The sequence below is a fragment of the Trachemys scripta genome, chromosome 5 (genome assembly GCF_013100865.1).
Source record: "Trachemys scripta elegans isolate TJP31775 chromosome 5, CAS_Tse_1.0, whole genome shotgun sequence".
Taxonomy (NCBI): Eukaryota; Metazoa; Chordata; order Testudines; family Emydidae; genus Trachemys; species Trachemys scripta.
The window spans coordinates 61,662,244-61,689,711 of NC_048302.1; the positions used below are offsets into that span (position 1 = coordinate 61,662,244).

The window sequence follows — 27,468 nt, forward strand, 5'->3', positions numbered from 1 at the left end:
GCTGATACAGCGGAGCCACAAAAGGGAAGAAGGTGGGGTAGAGGTCAGAATCAGAAGGCTATTCTGCTTTATTTGCAGTTTGGGAGTTCTCTTCCCCTCCACTCTCAACACATATATAGTATGACAAGTTCCCTTCAGTATCAAATGTGCCCAAAAGATAATAAATGAATGAAAGAGAAGGACGGGTGGGTGGGAGCCTTGATCACATGAGGAGGAACGGGAACTGGAGCTAGGCACCGGCAGTTTCTGCAGAGCAAGTCAGTGCAGGAAGTCGGAACTGCAAAGAAACAATTGTAAGTAAAGTCACTAATGACAACCCATTTGTGTGCCTAGGATTTTGTAATGTGAGCAAAGAGATACACTAATAAAAGTAGAATAGTAAGGGGGGAAACATTTATAAAGCGCAAAGTAAAGGAGATGTTAATTTCAAAAATAAAATGAGCAGAGAGAAATGAAACTAAATGCAGCAGTTGGATTGATAGAGTAAATAGGTAAACCCCTATTATCACTTCATTAAAATCAAAGTAAGCTCCTGCCATTTAAATTAAACAATTTTAAATAATTTCAATACTTTTTAATGATATAACCATATAAAGGCAATGAATGAAGTGAATGAAAGCCCAAAGGAGAGGATGTACTGTACCTATAATGCTTCTGTGGGTATGTTAATACTTCTTTGAGTATGGTAATTTGCCTAGTTAATGCTTCTGGAGTGAGTGAGATGAAAGGGGTGAAATATCTGCTGATGTACATGAGCGAGGCTACACTGAAGTCTCAAGAGCTGAGCCCACTTCCAACAAGACACAGTTTCACCCTAGGTCCTCTGTACAAGAACGCTGACTGTGGAAACAAATCCATTAAAATTGTAATTATTAAATGGACTATCATCCATGCTGCTTTTGTTTGAAAGGGGGAAAGGATAACAAAGAGTTTGAGTTCTCTGTTAACACTTGAGTTACATTTTTGAAGAGCTGCACAATATTTGCAGATGAATATGTGAAAACTTAAATTGCATGTGCTGTTGTTTCATTTGTGATTGTATTTGAGATTACTTATTTCTGGCCAGATTCTGCCATCTGTATTCTAGTTGGGAAGTCCTTTACTCTGAGTGTAGTTCTCTTGACATCATGGAATAAGGTACTACTCAACATGAGTAAGGGAGGTAAAATCTGGCCCTTGGTGAATTGAACTGCATATTTTTTCTATGAGAGAAAAAAGGTAAGTGAGGCATTGTCTTTTACTGGGCCAACTTACCTCGTCTCTCAAATATTTTGGGACCAAGATAGCTACAACAACACAGCAAACAACTATTTTTTCTATGTAATTTAAGTACAACTTTTTGACAACTTAGTCTGAACAATCATCTTTCAAAAACATTTAATTTAGAAAGGATAACATAAGAGACCTTTCCTTAGCAAGTAATCAAATCTCAGACTCACATTTTAAGTTTCATTGTCATACCTCTTTGATGTGAAAGGATTCTATGATAATCACAGTGAAAATACCCTCTTCAATGAAGAGATTACAGAGGGAATGAACTGTCAATATGGCATGTGGTCTCTACAAATACCTGTTTTATTAACAAAGCTCCATACCCCAGAGCAAGCCACAATTTCTCTGAAGTCTTAACTGCATCCTTCATCCATCTTGAGATGAAAGTTCTTTGGGGTAGGATCCTTGTCTTCATACTTGTCTACAAAAAGCATAGCCAAGTGCTATATAAAGGATAATCATACCCTGTCCTTTTCTTTATACCTGGCCTGCGAATTAACTCAACTGTGGGCTATTTTCTGAGGAAATATAATGAAAATATAGGGCCCGATTTTCAGCTTGTATAAATCAGCAAAACTCCACTGACATCAATGGACCTGTGCTAATTTATACCAGCTGAGGATCTTGCCAATGCTGTCAGATCATCAGCCTTGCTACTGGCAATACAAAGCAGGCTTAAAGCAGGTTCAACTGGACATCCCAGATTGCCCCTTCTTCTAAAGAGTAAAAGAAGACTGCTACAGAGACTGTAGCAACTGTCTGCACTGCAGTGCTGCTGTTGTCCCAACATCTGGAATAACGAAGGTGGTTTATATCCATTTTTGCAATCCTTCTCCTGAGCTTTTCCAAGCAGACAGAGACTAGACCCAGGAGCTGGTATATAATATATAAATAAAAAACATACATGGTTAACCTAAATGCTATGGGATGTTAGCTCAAGGGCAAGAGGCATTTTTTTTACGTAGTTAAAAATAGAATCAGAAATTGGATCTGAACTGAAAGCACCCTTGAATGTTTGGGTGTTTGAAAACTGAATTTACAGCTTGTATCCATATTTCTGTAGAGCTAGTATTCTTTATGTATTTCTTCCTCTGATTTTTTTTTTTTTCAAATATCTCTGCAGGTGCTCATGAATAGCTCTGGGCGTCCATCTCATAAATTAGAAATCAATATAATCATAAACAAAGGGCTGCCTGTACATATATCCCTGTCAGCTCACACCTGCCTCAGAGAGAAAAGATGAGCTTTGCAGTGTGTTTGGGAGGTTAACGCACCTGGGCTACAGCCGACTAAAGGGAGGGAGCAAATCAACCAAGGATCCAATATCAACTTCAAGTTGTGTTCCTGTTTTCTAAATGGAGGTCACATTCCTGCTATGAGAAATGCCAATATGAGTTTTGCCAACTCTTCTGGCTGCTGTCCCCAGCCTAGCAACATTATGTTTGTCCTTGTCTTGATTGAGCTACAGCCAGCTAGTTCTCATTTAAACGCTGGTTGGATCAGATGTGAGGGAGACATAGTAAGATCCTGATTTTGGAATTAGAGCCTCTTGCCAGGTGAATTTGGTTCCTGGATGCACGTATTGTGAAGTTGCTCGTGTGAGTTAGGTTGATAGCTCAGGATTTATTAGAAAAAAGAGCATTGCAACAAATATTTTGTAAGAAAGAAAGTACATAAAATTACGTGGAATTTGTATATATCAAAATTGGAGTCTCCTTACTTTGAGTGTTCCTCAGTAGCTGTCAATCTCCTGCCTTCAAACTATTTGTATTATATCAACAGTAGATAGCCTTGACACTTCAGTCCTTAGGGGTGACCTACATAGGAAAAAAATTAGCTTGTGGCCTCTTTTCACTTTTTTCTGATGTACACAGAGAGACTGAAAGGTTCTTTTCCTTCTTGTACATAATTCATTTTCTACTTTGTGCTCCCCTAGCCTCTTAGAATTAGCAGAAATGACCAGTCTTGTCTTTTTTGTTCCTGTAATTGTTGTTGGAAGACTCTTTGGATGACTATTGGAAACTTTGGATGACTATTGGAAACTTTTTCAAACCTTAACTGAAGTAAGGGTGTTCAATCTTAAAATGAGCTGGTCTCTTAAGTGCTTTAGGCAAATGGATTTTAAGGAAAACAGGGAGTTTTAAACAGTCTGAATAAAAATAACTTCCCCTTGCAGTTAATCAGAAGTTTCACTTTCTTTTGTACTTGTGGTGTAGTGCAAATACTTCTCAAGTCATACATAGTCTTCCAGGGCACACAATATAACATTTTTAAATGTCAGAAACAAGCAGAACTCTCTCTTGTTTCCCACACACACATTTTTCCTCGGGCATAATAAAAGCAACATTTCAGGGCTCCTTTATACACCATAGTGAAGTTCAAAAGAGCATACACTGTTTTCCCCCTTTGAAGGGCAGCTTAAAGCACTGTCATGTTTTATGAGAGTAAAGGCTACAGAATTGCATACTGTGTTTGCAGAAATGTAATAAAAGCAGGAAAATCAATACTATGTCAATGTTCTTAACAATGTGAAGATTTTCTTGTGCAAAACCCAGGTATGGTCCCCTACTTGACTTGCACACATATGCAGATTAGTACAATGGCTTAGTGAGTAAACAAACATGCTGGACTTTTCATTTTTATCTTTCCTTATCTACTCCACATCCATCCCTGTGGTGTTTGAGTGCTGTATAGAGTTAATACTCCAGCATGGTGTTTCTCAAACTGAGAAGTGAGTCTCTCAAGCAGTTCCAGTATTAGTTATTACACTGCTCTACAGCCAAAATGCTTCTGAAATAAATGTAGTCAAACTTTACTAATTCTGGGTCACTGAGAACGAAAATGATGCTTAAAATTGTTGGTTGGCTCTAGTTTTCAAGATATGCTATTGGGTCAGTATATACGACCCTTGACTTGGGAATGGCGGAGGATAAGTGAGTTATGAAGGGAAGGGATCTCAATTTAAACCAGAAATGACTAAAATACATCTTTGACTGGATCTATGAATAAATCTATGACTGGGTTTGGACAGTACTTGCTTTTTAGGCTAAACAATGAATGATGCCATCTGAAGCTGGTATTGCATCATACATGATATGAATTGCATCATGTTATTCCTAGAAGTCATGGATGATGCAATGATAACGAAGCTTACATCATTCTGCTGAACAAATTGCCCTATATCAGCTCTCGAAATCATACAGTGTCGTGCTCTCTTATTTGTCAGTGTTTGATTTTGCAAAGGGACACATTTCTGTTTAGCCAAAGTGAGCAGAGATGCCTCGTACTTGTGTGAACAATGCAGATAACTTCTGCTATGTTTGTGGTGAAGTGACTTTTGCATCACAAAAGTGCAGTCTAACCACTATGGTTAAGAAAGCCTATCACCTTTATTTTGGCTGCAAAATTGGAGATCAAGACAAGAGGTGGGCCCCACACATATGCTGCAACACTTGTGCAACAAATCTTCGCCAGTGGTTGAACAGGAAAAGGAAATCTATGCCTTTTGCGGTGCCAATGATTTGGAGAGAGCCAACAGATCATACCAGCAATTGTTACTTCTGCATGGTGCCTCCAGTTGGGAAAGGTGTGTCAAAGAAGAAAAAGTGGACTGTGCATTCTCCAAACATTCCATCAGCTATACGCCCAGTACCCCCCAACTACAGGTTGTTGGTGGAAAACCTCCTCAAGGCATACAAAAGCCTTGGTTGCAACATGTCACTAAAGAGAGATTTTTGGCACTCTCATCTAGATTTTTTTCCACTGAACTGCGGAGCAGTGAGCGACGAGCACGGCGAGCGATTTCACCAGGACATTGCAACAAGGGAGAAACGCTATCAGGGCAAATGGAGCCCATCAATGCTTGCAAACTATTGCTGGACAGTGACAAGAGATGCTCCATTTAATGAATACAAGAGACAAGCCAAGAAGTGCTGAGTAGACACTGAATAGGACTAAACTATGTACATAATAGTTTTTTGCCTTTTGTTTCATAATAAATTTTATTTATATAACCCTTTTGCTGATTTTTAACGTGTTACATAAACAGGACAGGTGAAATATTATCATGTAAAGCAACCATAAACACATGAAAAGACCTAGGTTTACAATTTATGATTAAAACTCTACTATCTACACAATATACATAGACATAAAATGTAAAAAATTAAATAACTTAGAAACAGTAGCCAGTCAGTTGTTTTAATTGTCATATTTGAATTCAGCACATCAAAATACATAATAAATAGCACATTTTATCTCTGAAGCAGACGACTTCTCAAAAATTGTAGACCAGTGTTATTAGTTGCATTACAGTAGTGCCTACATGCCCTCGCCAAGAATGGGGTTCCATTATGCTGGGGGGGGGGGGGGCGGTATTTACAAACATATAGCAAAATACAGTAAAAACTCTCTGAAACAGCTTGCATTCTAAATAGACCAGACAGACAACGCATGTGAGGGATAACAGAGGCCTAGAAAGGTGGAGTAAGTTACCCCATGCTCTTCTCATGGTGGGGTACCTGCTACTCCAGCGTCCTGTTTTTTTTTCTTGGGTATTCAAGGAGAAAACACTGCAACATCCTCCAGAGGGAAACATTTAAATAATTACATTCGTTTCGCTCCTTGTGGAGAGTGAACTTTTCACCTGACGATACAAATCGCTAGTTTCAAGCAAAACCTGTGACTCTGCTGCAGCAGTTGATGATAGTGCCTGTCCAACAGAACTGATAGTGAGATTCTGGAGAAGGTGAGGTAAAGTAAGGGAATGGACGTGGGGGAACACAGCTCTTCTTCCTTTGAAATAAAGAAAAACCCAGGAAATAGCTTTACATTAAACTCTCTCTTAAATCTACAATAAAAGAATATGAAATGCCATTTTCCCCTCACTAAGACTAGATTACATTTCAGAAGAATTTTACTTAAATAGGTCCAGAGCAGCCCTTCCCTTGGGGAAACTCCACAGGAGTGAGGCTATGGGGTGAAGAAAAACTCTGCAAGCTTTCCCTCATTGCGTTCTTCCCAAAAGTTTCCATGGAGATTTAAGGAAGAAACTTTATGGGTTTCCCCCTTACTTTCTGCAGAAAAAAAACCCAGGGCACCTTAAACTCCATGGATTGTAACAGCTTTAAGCCTGGGCTTCCATATTGGCTCTGTGGAATCATTGCACTGCTCACCAGGGCCAGCTCCAGCATTTCTGCCGCCCGAAGCAAAAAAAAAAAAAAAAAAAAAAGCCGCAATCACGACCGGCGGCGGCAATTGGGGGAAAAAGCCGTGATCGGCGGCGGAAGTTCGGCGGCAGGTCCTTCGCTCCTAGAGGGAGTGAGGGACCTGCCGCCCCCGAATTGCCGCACATGCCACCCCTCTCCCTTGGCCGCCCCAAGCACTTGCTTGTTAAGCTGGTGCCTGGAGCCGGCCCTGCTGCCCACCTTCCCCTCCATTCTGGTTTCTAGGCAATGTGAGTCTCACTGCCAAGACTTCCTCCACCAGAGGAAGATGATTGCATTGAATTGCCTAATACTTGCTGTCATGCAAACCCAAAAGACATCAGCCTGCTTGGTTCCAGGCAGTCTCCCATAGCAACATTCTGGAGCTAGGATCATTCCAACATTCCAATATTAGCACCTGTCCATAAAAAAGCACCGGCCTTCCCTTAAGCTGGATACATTTGAGTATTCATAATTCTGTATTATGGCTGTGTCTGTTCTCTAACTACTCATGTTTTATATCTCCATATGCTCTTCTGCTTGAAGTTGCTTTTGAGATGAGATATTTAATGTGTATTCCTTTAGTTTCTTCCTTATCTAAATTTTATGGTGGTAGCTCATTAGGCTACATTATTCCTTACAATTGTTTTCAGCTTTTGGGAAGTAGAAAGCAGGACCTTTTAAACCCCCACATTACTAAAAATCATACCCCATTAGGACTGCTATGATCCAATGACATATATTTATTTAATTCTGGTCTCTGTTTCCAGAAGCTGTCTGAAAGGATCTTCATTAAAACAAGCACCACAACAAGAAGCATTTTCAGAACAGAAATGAACAGCTGGACAGCAAATAACAGTTCCGTCAACAGCAATGGAACAGATCTCACTATCGGCTTTACCTCTTCTGCAATAGCTGTCTTTTTATTTGGGACAAACTTTGTACCTGTTAAGAAATTTGATACTGGTGATGGTAAACAATCTGGTTTTGTTTTTTTAATAGTTTTACCACTTGTAAGAACAGTATTTAAGTTTTACACACTTTCAGTGAGAATATGGAATCTGCTGGTTACTGAAACGTCCCAGCTATATCAGCATTAGCCCCAGCACAGCCTTAAGCTATAGAGAGAGGTGGAAGAAGTACAGCATTTTTTCCTCACAACAATTAGTTTTGTAAAAGCAATAATAAAAACTCAAGGAAGTGGAAAAACTTTGAGAAGCCCTTCTTATGTCTTGCCATCCACTTAGGAGAGATAGAGTATACTACAAGATGCTGCAAGATGGAAAAGCAAAAAGTGAAGTGCCTTTCAGTCCCTCGCAGTTTGCAGATTCTCAAATACACACTTCAGTGTGTATTACTTACCCTTTATAGCTGGTGATCTATTAAATATCTCCATCCCTTGAGTCACGTTATTGTAGATAACATTAAAAGCAATCAAAAGTAGAAACTTGAGTACTTATGTCTTGGCAATCTGATAACACGAAACAACCCCTTATGATTTATGATTTTGCCACAGCACTTCACTTGCCTTATAGGGGGTCATGCTGTATCTAGGTATATGTGAAGACATATTATTATTCATTGGTTACCAGAATCCCGTGATCAAAAAAGACTTATCCCAAATTACTTTTCTGTAACCATATCTGCATTAGAGGATGGATCCTAGCCTCTTTTTGTGCTAATCCAGCACAGCATAGGGGACAAAAAAGCTGCCTTAAATATTCAGCCAAGGATTTCCCTTGTGTAAGGGAAGTCCTGGGGGAGAAGGGGCGTAAAGCCAGCAAATATTTCACCCACTCCTGGCCCCTTTAAGTCCAGGATCTGCTGGGAGTGAGAGGAAGTTTGGCCAGAGTGTACAGCAATCTGGCCATCCTGTGTTACTGGAACAGTTCCAGGACTGTCCCACACAGTGCAAGTTAGAGTAATTTCTAGGCTGTTCTAACATGTTCATGTTTGGGAGCGGAAGGGAGGGAGAGTAACTCATGTCCATCGTCTTCAAGAGCTAAGCAGAGCTCATGTGCACCTGAGGATCTGTGCTGTATTAACTCTGTTCAAGCAAGTGTAGTTAACAAGTGTACGGAGAATGCGAGAACCCAGAAATAAATGACTGGTTGACTGCTAACATCTTGCTCCAAAATATAATCTTTTAAAAATATTGTAACGTGGCTACATAAACTTCATAAGGGATAGTTCTCTAAAATATGTGACCAGATTTCAATTGCATCTGTATAATTTCATCTGAGATATATTATATGAACAAGAAACAACAGGCTCACACATACAGTACTTGAAAGAAATCTTTTTTTAAAAAAAACATTGATGGTTACATATTCATTTATTTGTCTGTTTTCCCCTCCAGGAATGTTCTTCCAGTGGATTCTCTGTGCTGCAATATGGATAGTATCATTGGTGGTGAACCTTATTCAGAATAGCCCTCGGTTTTGGCCTCTTGCTATGGTTGGGGGTAGTGTATGGGCTACAGGTAATGAGGAAGATCCTACTTCTTCAGAAACACAATAAAGCTAATTCCTCCGAGGAGGCAGAGATGATAACATTTAAATATTTGATATACTAAATGGATCTTTGTTATTTACTGCACTGTTGGATCTCTGCCATTATTGTATGTATTACTGTGAACATGATATTTTACAGTTTTAGCATTGACAGTGGTCTTCACCAGCCTTATTTAAAAACCTAAAGTAATACAGGAACCAAATAATATCCATGTTTTAGAAGGGCTGAAGAAACAGAAGATGCTAAAGTTACCTTAGCCGTATGGCTGAATGCTTACATTATAAATAGCTATAAGAAACCTATTGGCCCAAGTTTTTCAAAAGCCAAAGTTAAGCTTCTAAATAAGTGGCCTGATTTTCAAGAGTGCTGGGCAGCCAGCAGCTCCCACTGAAGCCAGTGGGAGCTGCTGGGTGATAAGCACTGTGATAGGGTGACCAGATTGCAAGTGTGAAAAATTGGGACAGAGGGTGGGGGGTAATAGGAGCTTATATAAGAAAAAGCCCCAAATATCGGGACTGTCCCTATAAAATGCGGACATCTGGTCACCTTAACTGTGTATTTCCTAATTTCGTCCTCATATTGGATTGATATAAATTAAACCTTAAAGAAACATCCAAAAAAAAAAAGAGCATGAAATGACTAGACAGTCTTAGCTGTAGTCCAGTGCAGGGCTCTTTAATAGGAACCATCACTGTATAAGACAGACAGATTCTTCTCCTTAGGGACAGAAATATCTCTACATTACCTTGATGTGTCTTCATGCCATTGGTGGAAGCAAAAACACCCCAGGTTATGTGAATTAAAACCTAGTTGGTGACATTTCACAAAGCACCCAGTACTTTGAATTCAAATTTGAGTCTGTGAAAATGCAGAGTAGAACCAACTTAACCCACTTTAATGACAGGGAAACTCTTTGCAGAATACAGAAATTTTCAGTTGAGTAAGTATATGGGAAAATATAAAAACTCAAGAATACTGGTCTCTTCCTGTTCCTAAAACATGATTATTGCATGGTTAGACATAAATGGCATTTTCTTCTTGAGAGAGAAATTTAGGACCAGAGTACCAGACATTCTTGTAGGGTTGGGGTGCCTTGAAGACCTTACACACAATGCCTTCAGCACCTTCCTTTTGTAAGCACCAAATTCACACCAAGAATAGCTTTCAAAATTGTGGATGATGAATTGAAGAAAGTGTGTTTGTGTGCATTTGTTAAATATTTAACAACAACATCATCATGTACTGCATATTGACTGATGTTGTTCAAAGGATCTGCTCTTATAAACCATATTGAAATTCAAAGTACAAATATGAGCACTCAATTTTAAAACCAAAATATTTTGGCAATAAAATAATTTTGCTTTTGTGTTTTTTCCATATTGCAGGTAACATTACAGTTGTCCCCATTGTTAAAACCATTGGTTTAGGTCTTGGACTCTTAATCTGGGCTTCTTTTAATTTGCTAACTGGCTGGGCAAGCTCAAGGTAACTGCATTTAAGCTTTAAATTACACAATGTGAATGCTGTCATCTCTTCATTAACAACTGTAATGAAAACACTCAACATGAATGCAAAAGATGTATGAAATAGAAAAGATTTTTTTCTCCCAATGAAATATTCAGGTTAATTGTAATCTATTCTGCTCGCTTATTTGTGAGATTCTCAATAAGAAGAAAATGTTTATTGGATCTTCTTTGCAAAAGACCCTAAATGCTCACTCATCTGATTAATTAAAATCATATTTTTCATGTGCAAGTAAAATGCTGTTTTCATTTTCATTGTTTTCTTTATCATCATAATTGTACATGGTTGAATTTATTTCTTTTAGCCTGGACATTTACAGAAACTTGCCTTTTGGCAAAACTTCACTAAGCATGAGCCCAGTCCTGATAATCTGGACCTCAGTGGGACTGCTTGCATTAGTAAGGATTTCCAAGACTGGACTCTAATTTAAAATGGAATACATATAAATGGAATCAAATAAAACTGTGGTTAAATATTCCAGGTTCGGCTGGTTTGGAATTGACCCAGAAGAAGTATCAAAACCCATCTTAAATTATATCGGAGCTGGACTTTCAGTGTTAAGGTAAATATTCTTCCTAATAATAAACAACTTCTTTGATTTAATTACTGAGGTATTGATTTAATAGGAGAGGATGTCTGTTAGTTGAGTGAATTTTGCAAATGCAGTTCATTTAAAATTTATTAAGTTGTCCTATCCAGTGAGACAGAGAAATATTTTCAGAATTAGACAAATGTTAATTCCAATTCAATGGCAAAATAGATCTTCATAAATGGAGAAGCACATTTTTATGCCAATGAACACGTTAAATACCATCCCAAATGTAGATTGATTGTCGTAGTTAAATTACTCAAATGTTTCACTTTGAAAATTGTTGGGAAAAGCCTTCCCTGGAAAAAGTTATGATCTCCTGGTGGAATTTGTCTCTCATCAATCCTTCAGAGAGGTGGAGTTTGCTTCTTCTTTGCCCCTTTCCATAGACTAGGCCACAAAACCATTCCTCAAACCTGGCAGACTCCATAGATTCAGCTGAATCCAGGGCCATCCACACCATCTCTTTCCCCAGAGGCTCTACAATCCGCAACAGCAAAGCTCTGAAGCCATACTGCCAGAATTCCCCAACCATGGCATCCTCCAGGAGCCTCTACAAGGCATCCAATTCTTTATTTATATATGGGAGCAGCTATTCTATGCAAGACACTTTCCAGACACTTAGGGCCTGGCTACACTTGCAAGTTAGAGCGCATTAAAGCAGCCCCGGGCACCGTAGCTCACTACCCGTCCACACTGGCAAGGCACGTAGAGCACTCTGACTCCAGGGCTAGAGCGCTCCTGGTACTCCGCCTCAGTGAGAAGATTAATGCTTGGTGCGCACTGGCTGAAACGCCTGGGCATCAGTGTGAATGAGGCGTTGCATTACTGCACTCTGATCAGCCTCCGGAAACGTCCCATAATCCCCTTAAGTCAAGTGGCCACTCTTGTCATTGTTTTGTAATCGCTGCAGGAATGCGGATATGCCCTTTGAAAGCTCCGTTTCTGACATCTGGCATGCTTATCTGCTCTGAGACAAAGCAACCATTACTGTGGAATGCTGTGTGTGTGAGAGAGAGAGAGAGAGGCGGGGGGAAAAGGGGGAATGTTGCTGTCTGAACTTACAAGACAGCATGCTGACATGCTCTCAGCCCCCCAAAAACCCACTCTCTCTCCCCCCACATACACACAACACACTCCCTGTCACACTGCACCCCACCACCCCATTTGAAAAGCACGTTGCAACCACTTGCATGCTGGGATAGCCACCACAATGCACTGCTCTCTGTTGCCGTTGCAAGAGCTGCTAATGTGGCCATGCCAGTGCGCTTGCAGTTCTCAGTGTGGACAGATTGCTGTGCTTTCCCTACTGCGCAGCAAAGGCTGTCAAAGCGCTCTACATCTGCCAGTGTAGCCATGCCCTTAGGGAGGATGGAACTCACAGTTTAAGCATTTCATCTAAGCTTCATAGACCTGGAGGGGGAACAATGTGTGTTTTCCTGGTCTTCATGGAGGAGACTGACATCCCCCCCTCCCAATATTCCTTCCTATCCTCTCAGGAGGGGGAAGAACCATGCATGATGGGGACCCGCGCCATTCCTTGGCATTAAAAAACAAACCCTGCCAATCCTGATTGCACATATTTACCTGATGAAATTTGCAAGTTAAATATGTTGGTAATTACTCCTGTTTAAACCTCACTCCTACCAATCATAGAACTAGGCTTCTGAGAAGGGGCCTAACATTTTCAGTTGAATTGTACTGAAAAACATGCAAGACTATAAAAAACAAAACAAATCAGAGTGCTGCTTGAGAAAATGGACCTAGAATTTCTATTCTCAGTTTATGTCCCAGGCTAAATGAAGTGCAGTAAGCTGTTAAGTCTGCTGCACAGAAGCTGTAAATGTAAAGGTGTGTTAAAAACATCCTTATTGTGAACAGTTTAGTTACCTTCTAGAAACACTAATTCTGGTAAATGTAGTGTGCTTTTGCTTTTTGGAAAGAAGGTCTCATTCATTTTCTCCTCTCCTTACCCCTCACTCCCACCCCATGGAGGGTGTTGTGGAAGCAGAGAAAGAACTGTCATGCATTGCAATCGCCTTCCTGTCAGTTCTTTCTCTGCTTCCACAATGTATATAGAATTTCCCTTAGGATATCCCAGTGTACATCTGCTATAGTTTGAAAATGCAGTACTGGGCTATGACAACTGTCTTTAGAAAAATAATGCGATGATATATCAGAACAGTGACATGTACATCCTATTAATATGACAAGAGGTAACTATAAGGACTGTACTACATTTTTAAAAGTAGATTTGATCAGATTATATACTTGTGTCTAAATTAATTAAGAAGATTAATCAAGATAGCTAAGAGTTCATTTCAAGATATCCTGAAGTGTGACATTGTCAAACAAAGGATGAAAAATAAGGAACAAAATGAAAATGAGGATTATGCCTTCAACTACTTTGTTTTTGCTCTGGGGTATTAAATGTTATGTCGTCATGAACTGATGTTTGGTACATGTTAATGTACTTTTCTCTTCACAGCACTATCATATTTCTTTTTGTAAAAAGTGAAGTTCAGAGTTCTTCAACTTTGTTAGAAGCCACCCCATTACTGAGAGAAAGGGTAAGTACTCTGACTATTGTTTTACTTCACTGAAAATGTGCATCAGCATAAAAAGAAAAGCAATTACTTGATGTTACCCAGATTTGTCAACATTCATGGTCAAATGGAGATGCCTATTTACATGAACTTCAATTTATGGGTTTTGTAAGATCAATAGCATTTAGCAACAGAAACCGCTTTTTGCAACAGTCTGGTTGTTACTGGCTTGGCATGTTGTATAGGTTCACAAGTCCTTTTCCATTACCACACAGGTTTAATAAATGATTGAGACTATCCCCCCATGTCAGAAAGGGGAAATAATTTTAATTACAGCTTTTGGAACTAAAACTGAGCTGTAAAAGTAGAACATTAGATAAAAGGAAGCAAACAATGTATCTTGGTAGCCAGATTTCCTGCTGCACAGCAGAGTGGGGAAGCTAGCAGGCAGGTAATTATGACTCCCTGTTTCTTGACCCTGCCCTTGGCACAGGTTAGAGACCTGAGACTGGTGCCAGATGGCTATTGTCCCTTAGGGAGCATGAAGCAGGCAAGGATAACTGGAGCACAGCAGCACACTTCAGTCAATCTCCCCCTCACTATGCTGCCTGAACTGGGGACCACAGGGTGGGAGGTATAGGAGCCAACTATGCCCTCTGGGATCCCTCCTTATCAAGGGAATCTTCAGCAGGGGATTTGTGTGTGGAGCAAAGGAAGCAGAGAGTGGCATAGAATCTGCTTGTATTATAGAGAAGGATTCAGTGTGTGCACGGGGAGGCAAAAATAAGCAGAAATGGTTATGGATATGAAATGATACTAGTGATGGCAAAGGACCCGCACAGTCAACAAAAACAGTGGAAACAGAGAACAAACCTCTGGATTCTAGCACTCACCAAATTTAAGGGAAAACATGTTTTGAAATCCAAATTTGTACTTGGATTCTCCCTCTACAATGTGTTGAGTTAAGCCCCAGAGTCAGACACCCTGAAGCATTTGAAATCCTGAGTCAATCTTTTTGGCTTGGGCCTTTGTGTAAACCCATGTCTCCTGACTTTCATTCAGATTCTTTTCCCCGATGTGTGACTGTTCCTGTTTTAAAACATGCACTTTTTTTGGATGTTTTCCAAAACATTTGACACTAAAATTGTAACTGTTGTCAACAGTCAGTCAACAATTCTGAAAATACCTATTCTGATGCTTCATGGGTAGACAGTCTTTCTCCGGTACAAAAAAGAGTAATGTAAGTAGTTATCATTTCTTTTCTTCATTCTGGCTAGTTGACCTGGGTTTCTTTCAGTTGCTACAAAATAGTAAAGGAACTTCTGTGTCCTGTACTGTATGAAGCACATTGTCACACTGTAACAAATGAATGATAATTTTTATAAATGTTAATACTATAATGAAAAGGTATAACTGCAAAACTACTTAGGTACATTTTAACTGGATAACAGTGTTTGTTCTTCTAGTTCTTCAATGTGCTGTCTCTTACTGGCCGCAATATTAATTACAATTACAAATTATCTATACTGTCTTGTGGAGATTACTTAAAATAGATTTTCAGTGACTTTTCAATTGCCCCAATGTGTATTTATGCCATCATATGTAGAGATTACAGAAACACAGGATGCTATGGTCAGTTTGAGTGCAGGACTGTGTTTATTTTGTCTTGACACAGACTTAGTTTAGGCTTGAAATTGGGCAAAGGTTTCTAACCATCAGAGGAGTGAAGTTCTGGAACAGCCTTCCATGGGAAGCAGTGGAGTTGAAAAACCTAACTGGCTTCAAGACTGAGTTTGATAAGTTTATGGAGGGGATGGAATAATGAGACTGCCTACGATGGCATGTGGCCCATCAGTGACTGGCAATAGCAAAAATCCCCAACAGCTGGAGACAGGACACTATATGGGGAGGGCTCTGAGTTACTACCGAGAATTCTTTCCCAGGTATCTTTCTGGTAGGTCTTGCCCACATGCTCAGGGTCTAACTGACCTTCATATTTTGGATTGGGAAGGAATTTTCCCTTGGATCAGATTGGCAAGAGACCCTGGGGGTTTTTCATCTTCTTCTGTAGCATGCAGCAAGGATCACTCGCAGCTTTGAACTAGTGTAAATGGTGAATTCTCTGTAGCTTGAAGTCTTTAAACCATGATTTGAGGACTTCAGTAACTCAGCCAGAGGGTAGGTGTCTATTTCAGGAGTGGGTGGGTGAGGTTCTGTGGCCTGCAATGTGCAGGAGGTCAGATCAGATGATCATGATGGTCCATTCTGACCTTAAAGTCTATGACTCTATGAGACTTTTATCTGCTTCTTTTATGCCCTTTAGTGGGTCACCCTGTATAGTGGTTCTAAATGTTCATAGCTACCACCATATCTTAGTAAAGTTCATTGTTGTGTCTTGTCATTAACCTTGATTGTACACTCTTTAGGGCAGGGGCTGTCTCTTTGTTACATGCATGTACAACATCTAGCTCAGTGGGGCCCTGGATAGGGCCTCTAGGCACTACTGTAATATAAAAATAATGTGATAGAAGGTGTAATTTCTATATCATTACTATCAATTTGCATGTGCAGAATGTTTTTTACATAGTATCATTCTAGACCTGTGATGTCTTAAGTATATTATCTAGGCTACTGATTAATAATGGCTTCCTGTATTTCTTTCTCTCTCTCTCTTTTTTTTTTTTTTTTTTAAGAGGCTGTACCCTAGCAGTAGTAGCTGGAATATTCTATGGTTCCAGCTTTGTGCCAGTGCTCTACATCAAGGACCATGGTAGAAGAAATGGAACGGTATACACAGGAGCAAGTCAATTTGGTAAAGGCCTGTCATAACTATAAAGGGAAGGGTAATAGCTGTCCTGTGTACAGTACTATAAATCCCTCCTGGCCAGAGACTCCAAAATCCTTTTCCCTGTAAAGGGTTAAGAAGCTCAGGTAACCTGGCTGGCATCTGACCTAAAGGACCAATAAGGGGACAAGATACTTTCAAATCTTGGGGGGGGAAGGCTTTTGTTTGTGTTCTTTGTTTTGGGACGGTGTTCGTTCTCGGGGACTGAGAGGGACCAGACATCAATCCAGGTTCTCCACATCTTTCTAAACAAGTCTCTCCTATTTCAAACTTGTAAGTAAATAGCCAGGCAAGGCGTGTTAGTTTTCCTTTGTTTTCTCAACTTGTAAATGTACCTTTTACTAGAGTGTTTATCTTTGTTTGCTGTACTTTGAACCTGAGACTAGAGGGGAGTCCTCTGAGCTCTTTAAGTTTGATTACCCTGTAAGGTTAATTTCCATACTGATTTTACAGAGATGATTTTTACCTTTTTCTTTAATTAAAAGCCTTCTTTTTAAGAACCTGATTGATTTTTCCTTGTTCAAGATCCAAGGGGTGGATCCTGACTCACCAGGAGTTGGTGGGAGGAAGGAGGGGGAATGGTTAATTTCTCCCTGTTGTAGATCCCAAGGGGGGTTGGAACTGATTCACCAGGAGTTGGTGGGGGGAAGGAGGGGAATGGTTAATTTCCCCTTGTTTTAAATCCAAGGGGTTGGATTTGTTTTCACCAGGGATTTGGTGAAGGTTTTTCAAGGTTTCCCAGGGAGGGAATCCATTGAAAATGGTGGCAGCCGAACCAGAGCTAAGCTGGTAATTAAGCTTAGAAGTTTTTCACGCAGGCCCCTACATTTGTACCTTAAAGTTCAAAGTGGGGATCTCAGTCCTGACAAGGCCAATGAACCATTTTTATTTCACCTTATAACTACTGTATATCCTATTAATTTTGTAAATAGATTTGGTGATTTTTGCCATGCCTCCTGGTGTTATGTGGTGACACAGGAGTCGGTGCACATGATTCTCCACTACCTTGCCCCGTTTGTAGTCACTTACAACTGTGCAAACTGGATGCAATCACTCGAATGGCTGATTAGGCCCAGTGAATGCCAAACTTCACTGATGTTTAGGCACAATTTCATTCACAACAAAATGTTTTTTCTTTGAAGCATTTTGAAATTTAGTCACATTTTCTACTTATTTTTCTTGTGAGGCCATATAGATTTTCACTGCTGCATTGGTAGGCAATATTCCAAATACGTAAGGAGCCTAATAATATAAATGTTTGGTTTCTTCCTCCATTTTTCAGCTCATGCTCTGCTTTTACTGTGCAGAAAATATATTTATATGATGTTTATATTAATTGTCCCCATACTTAATGGGGGTAATTATAAATTATGGGAAAATATAGAGAGACCTCCTGATTTAAGAGTGGAGATGCATTCAGCTGCAGCCAAACAAGACAAGCTCAATTTTCTCTCTGGGTTGCAGGCTTCCAGTGGCATTAATTCCACCTGGGGTGGGTGTGAGAGAACACAAGGGCTTACTATTCCATGCTCCTCCAGCCAGGCCAGCACAGCATCAGAAGTGAGTAGGTTGAGGGCATGAGCCCAGCCCAAGCAGGAGAGAGGGACTGATTTAGTGCCTATTAACGGAGTTGTAAGGAGCATTTCAAGCCATCCTTCCCCAGGGTTAACTACTCCCTACTTTGCAGCCCTGTCTGCTTCTCCTCTATCTTCCAACAATTCATGCACGTGTTTATTGTACCACTGTCATTCTCTTGCAATTTCTTGTCAGAGTGGAGCCTTCATAAATTTTCCTCCTCACAGTACTGCAGTAATAATGAACCAAAGTCTCTAATTAGGCAGGTGGACAACAAGCCACTTGGCTCCTGCATTCTTCATCACCACACTGCCGGGGAGTTGGGCTGGCTCTTCCCAAGCCTGTCCTGACCCTGCTCTCTGGCAGGAGCTCGGGGACCAGAGAGAAGGGTCCTGCGGGCCGGATGTGGCCCATGGGCCATAGTTTGCCCCCCACCGACCTATAAGATAGCGCAACAAGCTCAGGAGTGCAGCATTAGGACAAAAACAAGGGATTCCTTTTCTTCTTGAGTCAAAAACCTTGGTGCTTAAGTGTGAGGTTTCGGCACCCAGATCCCACTTTTAGGCTCTACTGTGATCCACATTCTTGAGGTCCCTTCTAATCCTACATTTATATGATTTTATGGCATAGTCAATGCAGTGGAAGTCCCTTACATAATTTAACTTGCATGATTGAGCAACTCCATTTATAGTAATATTTGCATGGTTGTGTCACATGGATAATGCAACAAGCTCCCTTTCTTTGTTTTTCTTATTTTTGTTTTATTTAAAATGGATGGAAGATGACGAAACTTCAAGTTGTTAGTAGTAGTGCCTTGTGCATTTTTGGATTTATGCACACTATATATGAAACAGCATAGAATTAGTTTAGTAAAAATATTTACAGTTACTGTGATTTTATATCTTTACCTCTGTGCCATTTCTGTTTCAGATTTAGACTATGTCTTTGCACACTTTAGTGGAATCTTTCTCACAAGTACCATATACTTTTTGATCTACTGTGCAGTCATGAAAAATAAACCTAAAGTTTACCCTGAAGCCATAATACCAGGTATGACTATTCAATAAAATAGGTATTAATTTAAGTTACTTCCTGTAACAATTTCAACTGTACTATTATAATTATTCCAAATCATACTCTTGGGATTATAGTTAATCTTGGAAGTACGTTTTTTGACTTTTGATATCTTTTGAAAGAGCACATGTGAAAAGGTTGGGAGACAATGAAAAATTGTGGTCCAATTTGAAATGTGATGTTGCATGTTAAAGATGTTCTGAAATTGACACTTTGCCAGAACTGAGAACACATTGCCCAGAAAATTATAACAGAGACCTACATATTGTACTAACCTTTGAAAATTTTAGAACTTCTGTGGGGAAGAAGTGAGGAGAAAAAAATATATCCTCTTTGCGAAAGGCCAGATGGTGAAGCAGTATCACTGCAAATGTAAGAAAAATAAACAGAAACTGAATCAACAGAAGTTGTAAATTCTGTAGTGGTGAGCACATTTGGATTACCTTTATTTTTCCAGAACTCAATATCTAAGCAGGATTTTTGTGACACCCATATAGATTAAATAATCTTAAACCAAAAGACACTTTGACCTCAAACTCTTGTCTTGATATTAAATGATCAGTGATTAACTGATTTTTTTTCTAATTTAATTCTATGAATAACACCCATTGAACAAAGCAAAATGAAAAATAAAAACCCAGGCTAAACATTTCCCAGACCCACATATAAATGCAAAACCACAATTTCCTAAACAGCAGTATAATAGTAAAGCAATTAATTACTCCATATTAAGTGCTCTTTCACTTTGGTAATAATGCATTATTTTACTATGTTATTGCCATTTAGAAAAAAATATTTTGTTCACATAGGGGGTGGGGAGAGGTTCTCTGCCTGAATTTCTGTAAGTGTTCTTTGCTGTAAGTGTTAAGAGAACAAAATTAAATCTGCCTGGGACAAAGACTAGAGTCTGACAGAATGATTCTTTTGATTTCAGCAGAAGTTCTTCTCTTTCCAGCCCACCCTATCAATATTTATTTTTGCTAGTAACATTAAGGCACATATTGTAATTCATGTTTTGTCTTTATGTTGAGTAACAGAAATATTTAAGATACCAAATGTCATGATCAATATTAAATGCAAACATTGTATTATGAAAAATATTCTAAATACATTTACATCAGTCCTGACTGTTTCAGTCAAATCCTACTGTGGATCTTAGAAAATCTGCACAATGAGATCAAGCCATATCTCCACCCAGGACTGGGCTAGCTGTGACAGACTGACAATATCCTTTAATTCCATAAGGTTTGTTCAGGATATTAGGATAAACTTAAATAAATAAAGTTAAACCTTTTTGAATTAGGTTTAATACCTTTGGGATATGTTATATTAAAAATGTGATTCTGTATATGTTATTGTATGTACCTTCTCTAGTAGGGAGGGGGATGCTAATATACTTTCTCCATTATCAACCCTTTGAAGGAACCAACAGGCAGGAAAAAGGTTTTTGATTGATAGCCTGGTTTTAAACTGACTCAGGGCCTTCTTTCTGATCCAGCAAATGGACAGGACTCCTGGGTATTTGCTCTGAGCTGAACTTATAACCATAAGGAATCCCCTTAGGAGGCAGATTGAATAACTGCTCTCTCCAGAATCCATGTTAGCATTGGTAAACTTATTAGCATGTGTGTGGGTTTTTATTGTTTTTAATATGTTTTCTCTGTAATGCTTTTTACCTTAAGAACAAAGTAAGCGTGCATAGAAAGTACTGTGCGGTACCCTGTAACTAACAATTACACCTGTTACCCATCTCTGAAGAGAAAGAAGCAGGTGTCCTGGGGCAGTCTGTCTGTGCTGGGAATAATAGAGTGTAGGCAGGGAACTGTGCCACCTGGAAATTCCCCAGTAAGAAGAGAAAGAGAGACAGAGGTCCATCCAAGAGCAATGGTTGGGAAGCTGGAAGCCTGACAATGGGTGCTCTTGCTGTACTACTGAGGGGAAATACACATGCAATTTTCCTGAATTGTGACACCACCTAACTGCTCACCCACGAACACTCCCTGTGGAGTTACCATTCCATGGCCATTTCTCTTGAAAAGGATGATTTTATCCTGTAAGATTAGATTTAGATAATCAGTCGTCAACATACTATTCAGATTCTGTTTTACATTTGCACGCAGTAAATTGTGATGTCTTGCACTGCCTGCTGTAGGTGGCCTATATTTTGTTGTAGATAGTTTTCTGATTGGAATTTGTTGTTTCTAGGATTTGTTGCTGGTGTACTTTGGGCAATAGCCAATTGTTGCTGGTTCATAGCTAATCACTACCTCAGTGCGGTGGTCAGCTTTCCAATAATTACTGCTGTGAGTACCTTTTTTAAAAACGTTGTTCATTGTTTCATTATTATTTAAAATGAGGGTTTTCTTTTCCCTTTTGGGGGATAATTTTGCAACTTTGAGGTGTCCAGTCTGTACAGCCAGTCTGTAAACTTTTCTTAGGACCCCTAGTTCTGTGTCTCCCCCGTTGCCTTTGGCTTTTAGGAACGTATGATTATGACAACAATCATCTTGAGAGGCATCAAGGGTTGAACTAGTGGCCTCCAGAGCTAAAAGCAGTAGTAATTTTTTAAGTAAGAGAGTCAATCTCTGTAATAGACCCTCATCCTCTGTAGATGAGGCACAGGGGGCGGAGGAGGAGACACTGATCAGTCAGTTACATGATTTCATCTTGGCAGTTACACTTTTCACTGTATTCCTCACAATTTGTGATATTTTCTGTCTTTAATATTTATTTTGCATAAAATTATGAATTCAGATACTAATCCTTTTGTGTGTTTTCAATACCTAAAACATGCTCTTTGTTAAAAAGATTAATGGTACTATTTGTGTAACTGAAATGAGCAGCAGTTGACCAATTTTGCCTGTTTTATTTACATATATGATACAGTACATATGAGCAGCTAGTTTTTTGTAGCTGGGTAAGTTTTATCCTCCACTAGATAAAGGGCCACTTTGCCAGGTACTCTGTGTCAGTGTAAGAGATGATGCAGCAAATGAGCTTATGCTGTTAATGTATGTTTCTTTTTGTATAGGGAAACTGTAGTCTTGTGGTGTCAATCATGATTTTAGCTTTGGATGAGATGCGCTTCTTTTAGTTTGAATCAGCCTCTCTACTCCATTTTAGAGGGGTTGACGTCTGGGTTTCCAGACAGCTCATTGTCCCACACTTGTTATTGACACTCTTTTTCCCCCTTTATTCACCTTGCATGTATTAAGTGTAACATGAGAACTCATTCATTGCTGTGACATCTTTTTGTTCATAGTATGATAATTTCTTGGTGTGTATTTAATAATTCTTTCCTTCAGGCATTGGAAGTCATAATATAGCTTTCACTGGGGAAAGAATCATAGAATATCAGAGTTGGAAGGGACCTCAAGAGGTCATCTAGTCCAACCCCCTGCTTAAAGCAGGACCAATTCCCAGCTAAATCATCCCAGCCAGGTACTCTTCGTTATCACTAAGTTTGCTGTCAGCTAGGAAAACTGTAGTGTAACGTCCTTGATAAATGGTAGTTTTATGACCTGCCCACCTGGCTTGACCCCTTGTGGATTATCCAGATTATTGCTAAATAAAAGAGGATGTATTTTTAGTCTTTCACTTTCATGACAAGTGTTTAAGGCAAACTGTGTTCAACTAAAAAAAACAACGAGGAATCCTTGTGGCACCTTAGAGACTAACAAATTTATTTGGGCATAAGCTTTCGTGGGCTCAAACCCACTTCATTGGATGCATGAAGTGAAAAATACAGGAGCAGGTATAAATACATGAAAGGATGGGGATTGCTTTACCAAGTGTGAGGTCAGTCTAACAAGATAAATCAATTAACAGCAAGATACCAAGGGAGGAAAAATAACTTTTGAAGTGGTAAAAGAGTAACTCATTACTGACAGTTCACAAGAAGGTGTGAGTAACAGTAGGGAGAAATTAGTATTGGGGAAATTAAGTTTAGATTTTGTAATGACCTAACCACTCCCAGTCTTTATTCAGGCCTAATTAATTCCAGTTCTGCAGCTTCACGGGTTGGAGTCTGTTTTTGAAGTATTTTTGTTGAAGAATTGCCACTTTTAGGTCTGTTATTGAGTGACCAGAGAAATTTGAAGTGTTCTCCTACTGGTTTTTGAATGTTATGACTCCTGATGTCAGATTTGCATCCATTTATTCTTTTGCCTAGAGAATCATACCTGCTCCTGTATTTTTCACTTCATGCTTCCAATGAAGTGGGTTCTAGCCCACAAAAGTTTATGCCCAAATAAATGTGTTAGTCTCTAAGGTGCCACAAGGACTCCTCATTGTTTTTGCTGATATAGACTAACACGGCTACTACTGTGAAACCTTTGTTCAACTAGTTAGTTGTAATAATGAAGTAAGTATTAGGAAGAACCATGGTAACTGCTAAGATCGTGTGCAGAAGCCTGAGTAGCCTCCTCCAACCTGGACTGCAAAAGTAAATCTCACCTCAGATTTTCAAGTTGGAGAATATCAAGAATGAATATAGTGGCAGGTTCAAGATTCAGTCTCTGCAGTCTAATTTAGGTCCAGATCATACCGTCTCCTCAGATTTCCTCCCCCTTTTCTTCCTCCTGCAGGATTTACTGACCTTTCCTTTGAAATTTTACAACAATGTTTGTTTTGTTTATGAGCATTTACAGTTGCATTACATAGGAAGAAAAGGTCTGAATTAAGTATTGAGAAAATTGCCCATTTTTAAGAAATGCTATATATATTAACAAAGCTAACTCTGTTCTTTAGGGCCCTGGCTTTGTAGCTGCTATGTGGGGAGTCCTGGTATTTAAAGAAATAAAGGTAAGTCCAACGGTGTCCTAACGTTTTACCTGTATCTGACTTCAAGAATTGCATGTGAAACCTGAGACTTGAGGATACATGGTACAATGCGGTCATCATGAGACTTCTGCACCTGTCACAAGATGGAGCTATAGGACCATTGTCATGCCAGAGTATTTTTGCTAAGAAAGACTGTGAGGAGCTTTCATTCTCTTTAGAAGAATTAAAACTTGAATTCCATATCTGTATAAAAAGCAGTGAGATAGCATGAAGGACTTTTAGCAGGATCAGAAGGCAAGAGCCCAAGAACAAATGGATTATTTAAGAATATAACAAAAAGCCTTTTAGATATTAAACATGTTTTAGATTGACATGGACCAACGTACTATAACATGTTTTAGATTAATGGAGTACTATTTTTGGATGTCTGAAAGAAGATTTTGGAAGTCTCATGAGTAGACAATATACTTGGCAGTAATTTTAAAAATTATATACTTTAAAAGTTCTACATTTTGAAAGATTAAAAGGGGAATACTGCTAAAATTAGTCTCTGATGTTTAGAGAGAGTACTTAATTCTACCACTATAATTAGAGCTGGATGAAATATTTGTCATAAGTTTCCCCTCCCCCCCAGTTGAACAGTTGCTTGCTTCTAGTTTTTGAAATTTACATAAAACTGAAGAGCTTTGATTTTTTTTTGCGGGGGAGGGAGGAATTGAAAAGCCATTTTCATTTTAACAGTCACCCTTGTGAAATTTGACCAAACTTCTAAAGCTGGTGGTGCCACTGTCCCATGAGTCACATTGTCTAGTGGATTGGCACATAGACGCATATAAGGGATTATGCACCTAATTCCCAATTCTAAAAATGTTAAAATGTATTACTGGCACACAAAATTTTAAATTAGAGTGAATAAATGAAGACTCGGCACACCACTTCTAAAAGGTTGCCGACCCCTGGACTACAGGTACTCACATACTTAAGCATGTGCTTACAGGTACATCCACACTGCAATAAAAACCTGCAGCCCAAAATCAGTTGGCCCAGACTCGCAGGGCTCAGGTGATGAGGCTAAAAATTCCTTGGGCTAGCAACCAGGCTTTGAAAGCCACCCCCTTGCAGTGTTTCAGAGCCCAGGCTCCAGACCAAGCCCGAACATCTACACTGCAATTTTTGAGCCCTGTGAACCCAAGTCCACTGACCTGGGCCAGCCACGACCATGCCACAGGCCTCATATTGCCATGTGCATATACCCATAAGCATATACCCATAAGCACATGCTTAACTTTAAATAAAGTTGGTAAATATCATTGTCTGAGCTATATATATGAGAAAATTGAGGCTCAGGGAGGTTGGCTGACCCAACATCACACAGCAAGTCAGTGTCCAAACCAGGATTAAAACTCAAGTTGCCCAGTTAATTTGTAAGAATATATTCAACTAATTTTGCCTCTTTTGCTGTTTGAGAATTGTCCTTGGGTAGAATGAAATTTCTCAAAAATATTCAAAGTTATTTGCTGAATAGTTTTTGTGACTAATTCCCATATAAAAACATATATGGCTGTGTAGATTACTAACAGTGAGCTGTTTTGTGAACAATCTTTATGAATCCAGGCCAGTTCCCTTTGAAGTCAACGGAAAGACTCCCATTAACTTTATAGGCGTTATTTAAGCAATGTTTGGCTGGGTTTGAATGGACACATCAATCATGTTTGGTTCCCTGACTGGAAGACAGTAACTCTTCTGTTATAAGCACTAATGTTGTCTGAATTTGGGATTCACTTTCTGAGAGTCTTCACTTAAAATTTGTTTCTGATAAATGCCATTTCAGAAAACTCACTTATTCATGATATCTATTGTAAACAACCCAACTTCTCCTTCATTTTACTCCCCCCTCTTTTTTTAAATGCTGTTTTATAAACAAGCAATATTACATTTTTCTTCTCTTTCTTTGGCTATATAGGGATTGAAAAACTACCTGTTACTCTCCGTAGCATTTTGCGTCATTTTGGCTGGGTCACTCTCCACAGCGTTTTCTAAAATTTGAAGGGATTGCTTGGACCAGCAGATGGTGCTACTGGTTAATAAAAACACTCTAAGAAGACTGCAATCTGACATTTTCTGAGCTGATTATTAGATCTTCACTCTGACAAGAGACTGGCGAATATTCATAATTCAAGTTTTTTTATGCCAACTGAGAAAATTCAGCAGAAATTGTTTCAGGCCTGAAACAAGTAAAAGATAGCATGGAATATATATATATATTTTTAATATACTGGAAGATGCCAGTGTTGTCTTTCTGGATGATTGTAGGAGCAAAAACTGGCCTTCAAATGGTTTCAAATAATTTTTATAATTTTCTGTTATAGTGCATTGGTCTATAAACTATCATTGAATCAGGACAAGTTTTAATTCATCTTTGCAGGTTGGAGGATAAAGGGAATGTTAATTCTGGGTCTTAATATTTTACTTTGCAAGGCAGTACACTTGTTTTAATAAATTGTGTGTTCTGGTTTATTAGGGCTGATATGCAAAACAATCTGTCAACAAAGTAACCATAGCATCACTGAAGCAAGGTTTGTTGGGGAGGGAGGTTGTTTTGTATTGTTGAGACGTTATCTATTAACGTGTCAGTTTACATAAAAAAATGTATCTGCTATTCACTTTATAGTTTTGAATGTAAAAGCTTTTTGTTGTTGTTGAAATAGTCAACAATGTTTATTGATGATCTTGTTTTGTTTAACTGAAAGAAGTAGTTTACAGTTCCATTTAAATTATGCAAATATTAGTACCTTGGGCATCATTCTTGAAATATTTTCTAAAATCTACTCAGTTGAAGTAAAATTGTGAGGAACTATGCAAACAATCTATTCTGGAACTGGAGCAATACCTTCAGTGTAAGAAATGTAAGTTTGTTGCCAAATTACATATACAGTTAAACATTTGTTGACAGGCACCAACTATTGTGCATTTTCTGAATAGTCAGACTTTTTCATGCAGCACATTCCATATCAAAGCTGTGGCTGTCACAGTAACATTTTGTAATTGGTTATACTAAAAATTCATGGTAATTTCTATGTTGTAAAACAGGTTTTGCTAGAGTGCAAATTGCATGTGTTGTATTATGACTCGATTTGCATGTACAATTTCAAAATAGAGTGATTTCAGAGTAGCAGCCATGTTAGTCTGTATCTGCAAAAAGAACAGGAGTACTTGTGGCACCTTAGAGACTAACAAATTTATTTGAGCATAAGCTTTCATGAACTACAGCTCACTTCATCGGCTGCATAGAATGGAACATATAGCGAGGAGATATTAAACTGATAAGAACAGATACTACACTTGGACCACAGCTCAGAGAACATGAAAAGGTGGGAGTTGCCCACTCTAAGAGACTAATTAATTAAGATGAGCTATTATCAGCAGGAGAGGAAAAAAAACCTTTTGTAGTGATGATAAAAGAGGGAGACCCCCCCCCCCCCCCCCCCCCAGTAACCAAACAATTGAAAGGAGCAAATGCTGCCTGAAAGGGCTTTGCTTCAT

At 39.1% G+C, this 27,468-nt stretch overlaps 1 protein-coding gene across 5 annotated transcripts; it reads left to right on the forward strand.

Moving 5' to 3' along the window:
- TMEM144 (transmembrane protein 144) lies at positions 1-27,188 on the forward strand. Of its 5 annotated transcripts, none has more exons than XM_034772465.1 (12): positions 1-293; positions 7,247-7,448; positions 8,836-8,958; positions 10,376-10,475; positions 10,996-11,076; positions 13,592-13,673; positions 14,813-14,889; positions 16,343-16,461; positions 19,000-19,119; positions 21,349-21,446; positions 23,893-23,946; positions 25,889-27,188. In XM_034772465.1, the coding sequence occupies exons 2-12, from the start codon at positions 7,310-7,312 to the stop codon at positions 25,970-25,972; spliced, it is 1,077 nt and encodes a 358-aa protein (XP_034628356.1). In that variant the 5' UTR covers positions 1-293; positions 7,247-7,309; the 3' UTR covers positions 25,973-27,188. The 5 variants fall into 5 exon arrangements, 4 of the variants coding, with proteins under 4 accessions (XP_034628356.1, XP_034628357.1, XP_034628359.1 ...); XM_034772466.1 differs by having other exon boundaries at positions 7,250-7,448; XM_034772467.1 differs by lacking the exon at positions 1-293 and adding an exon at positions 5,569-6,019.
- The last annotated feature ends 280 nt before the right edge of the window (positions 27,189-27,468 follow it).

Bases quoted from the DNA above. Each gene is read 5' to 3' on its own strand.
- TMEM144 (XM_034772465.1), top strand. From the start codon at position 7,310: ATGAACAGCTGGACAGCAAATAACAGTTCCGTCAACAGCAATGGAACA. The intron at 7,449-8,835 runs GTAAACAATCTG...TTTCCCCTCCAG, and splicing joins GAAATTTGATACTGGTGATG to GAATGTTCTTCCAGTGGATT. The intron at 10,476-10,995 runs GTAACTGCATTT...TAAATATTCCAG, and splicing joins ACTGGCTGGGCAAGCTCAAG to GTTCGGCTGGTTTGGAATTG.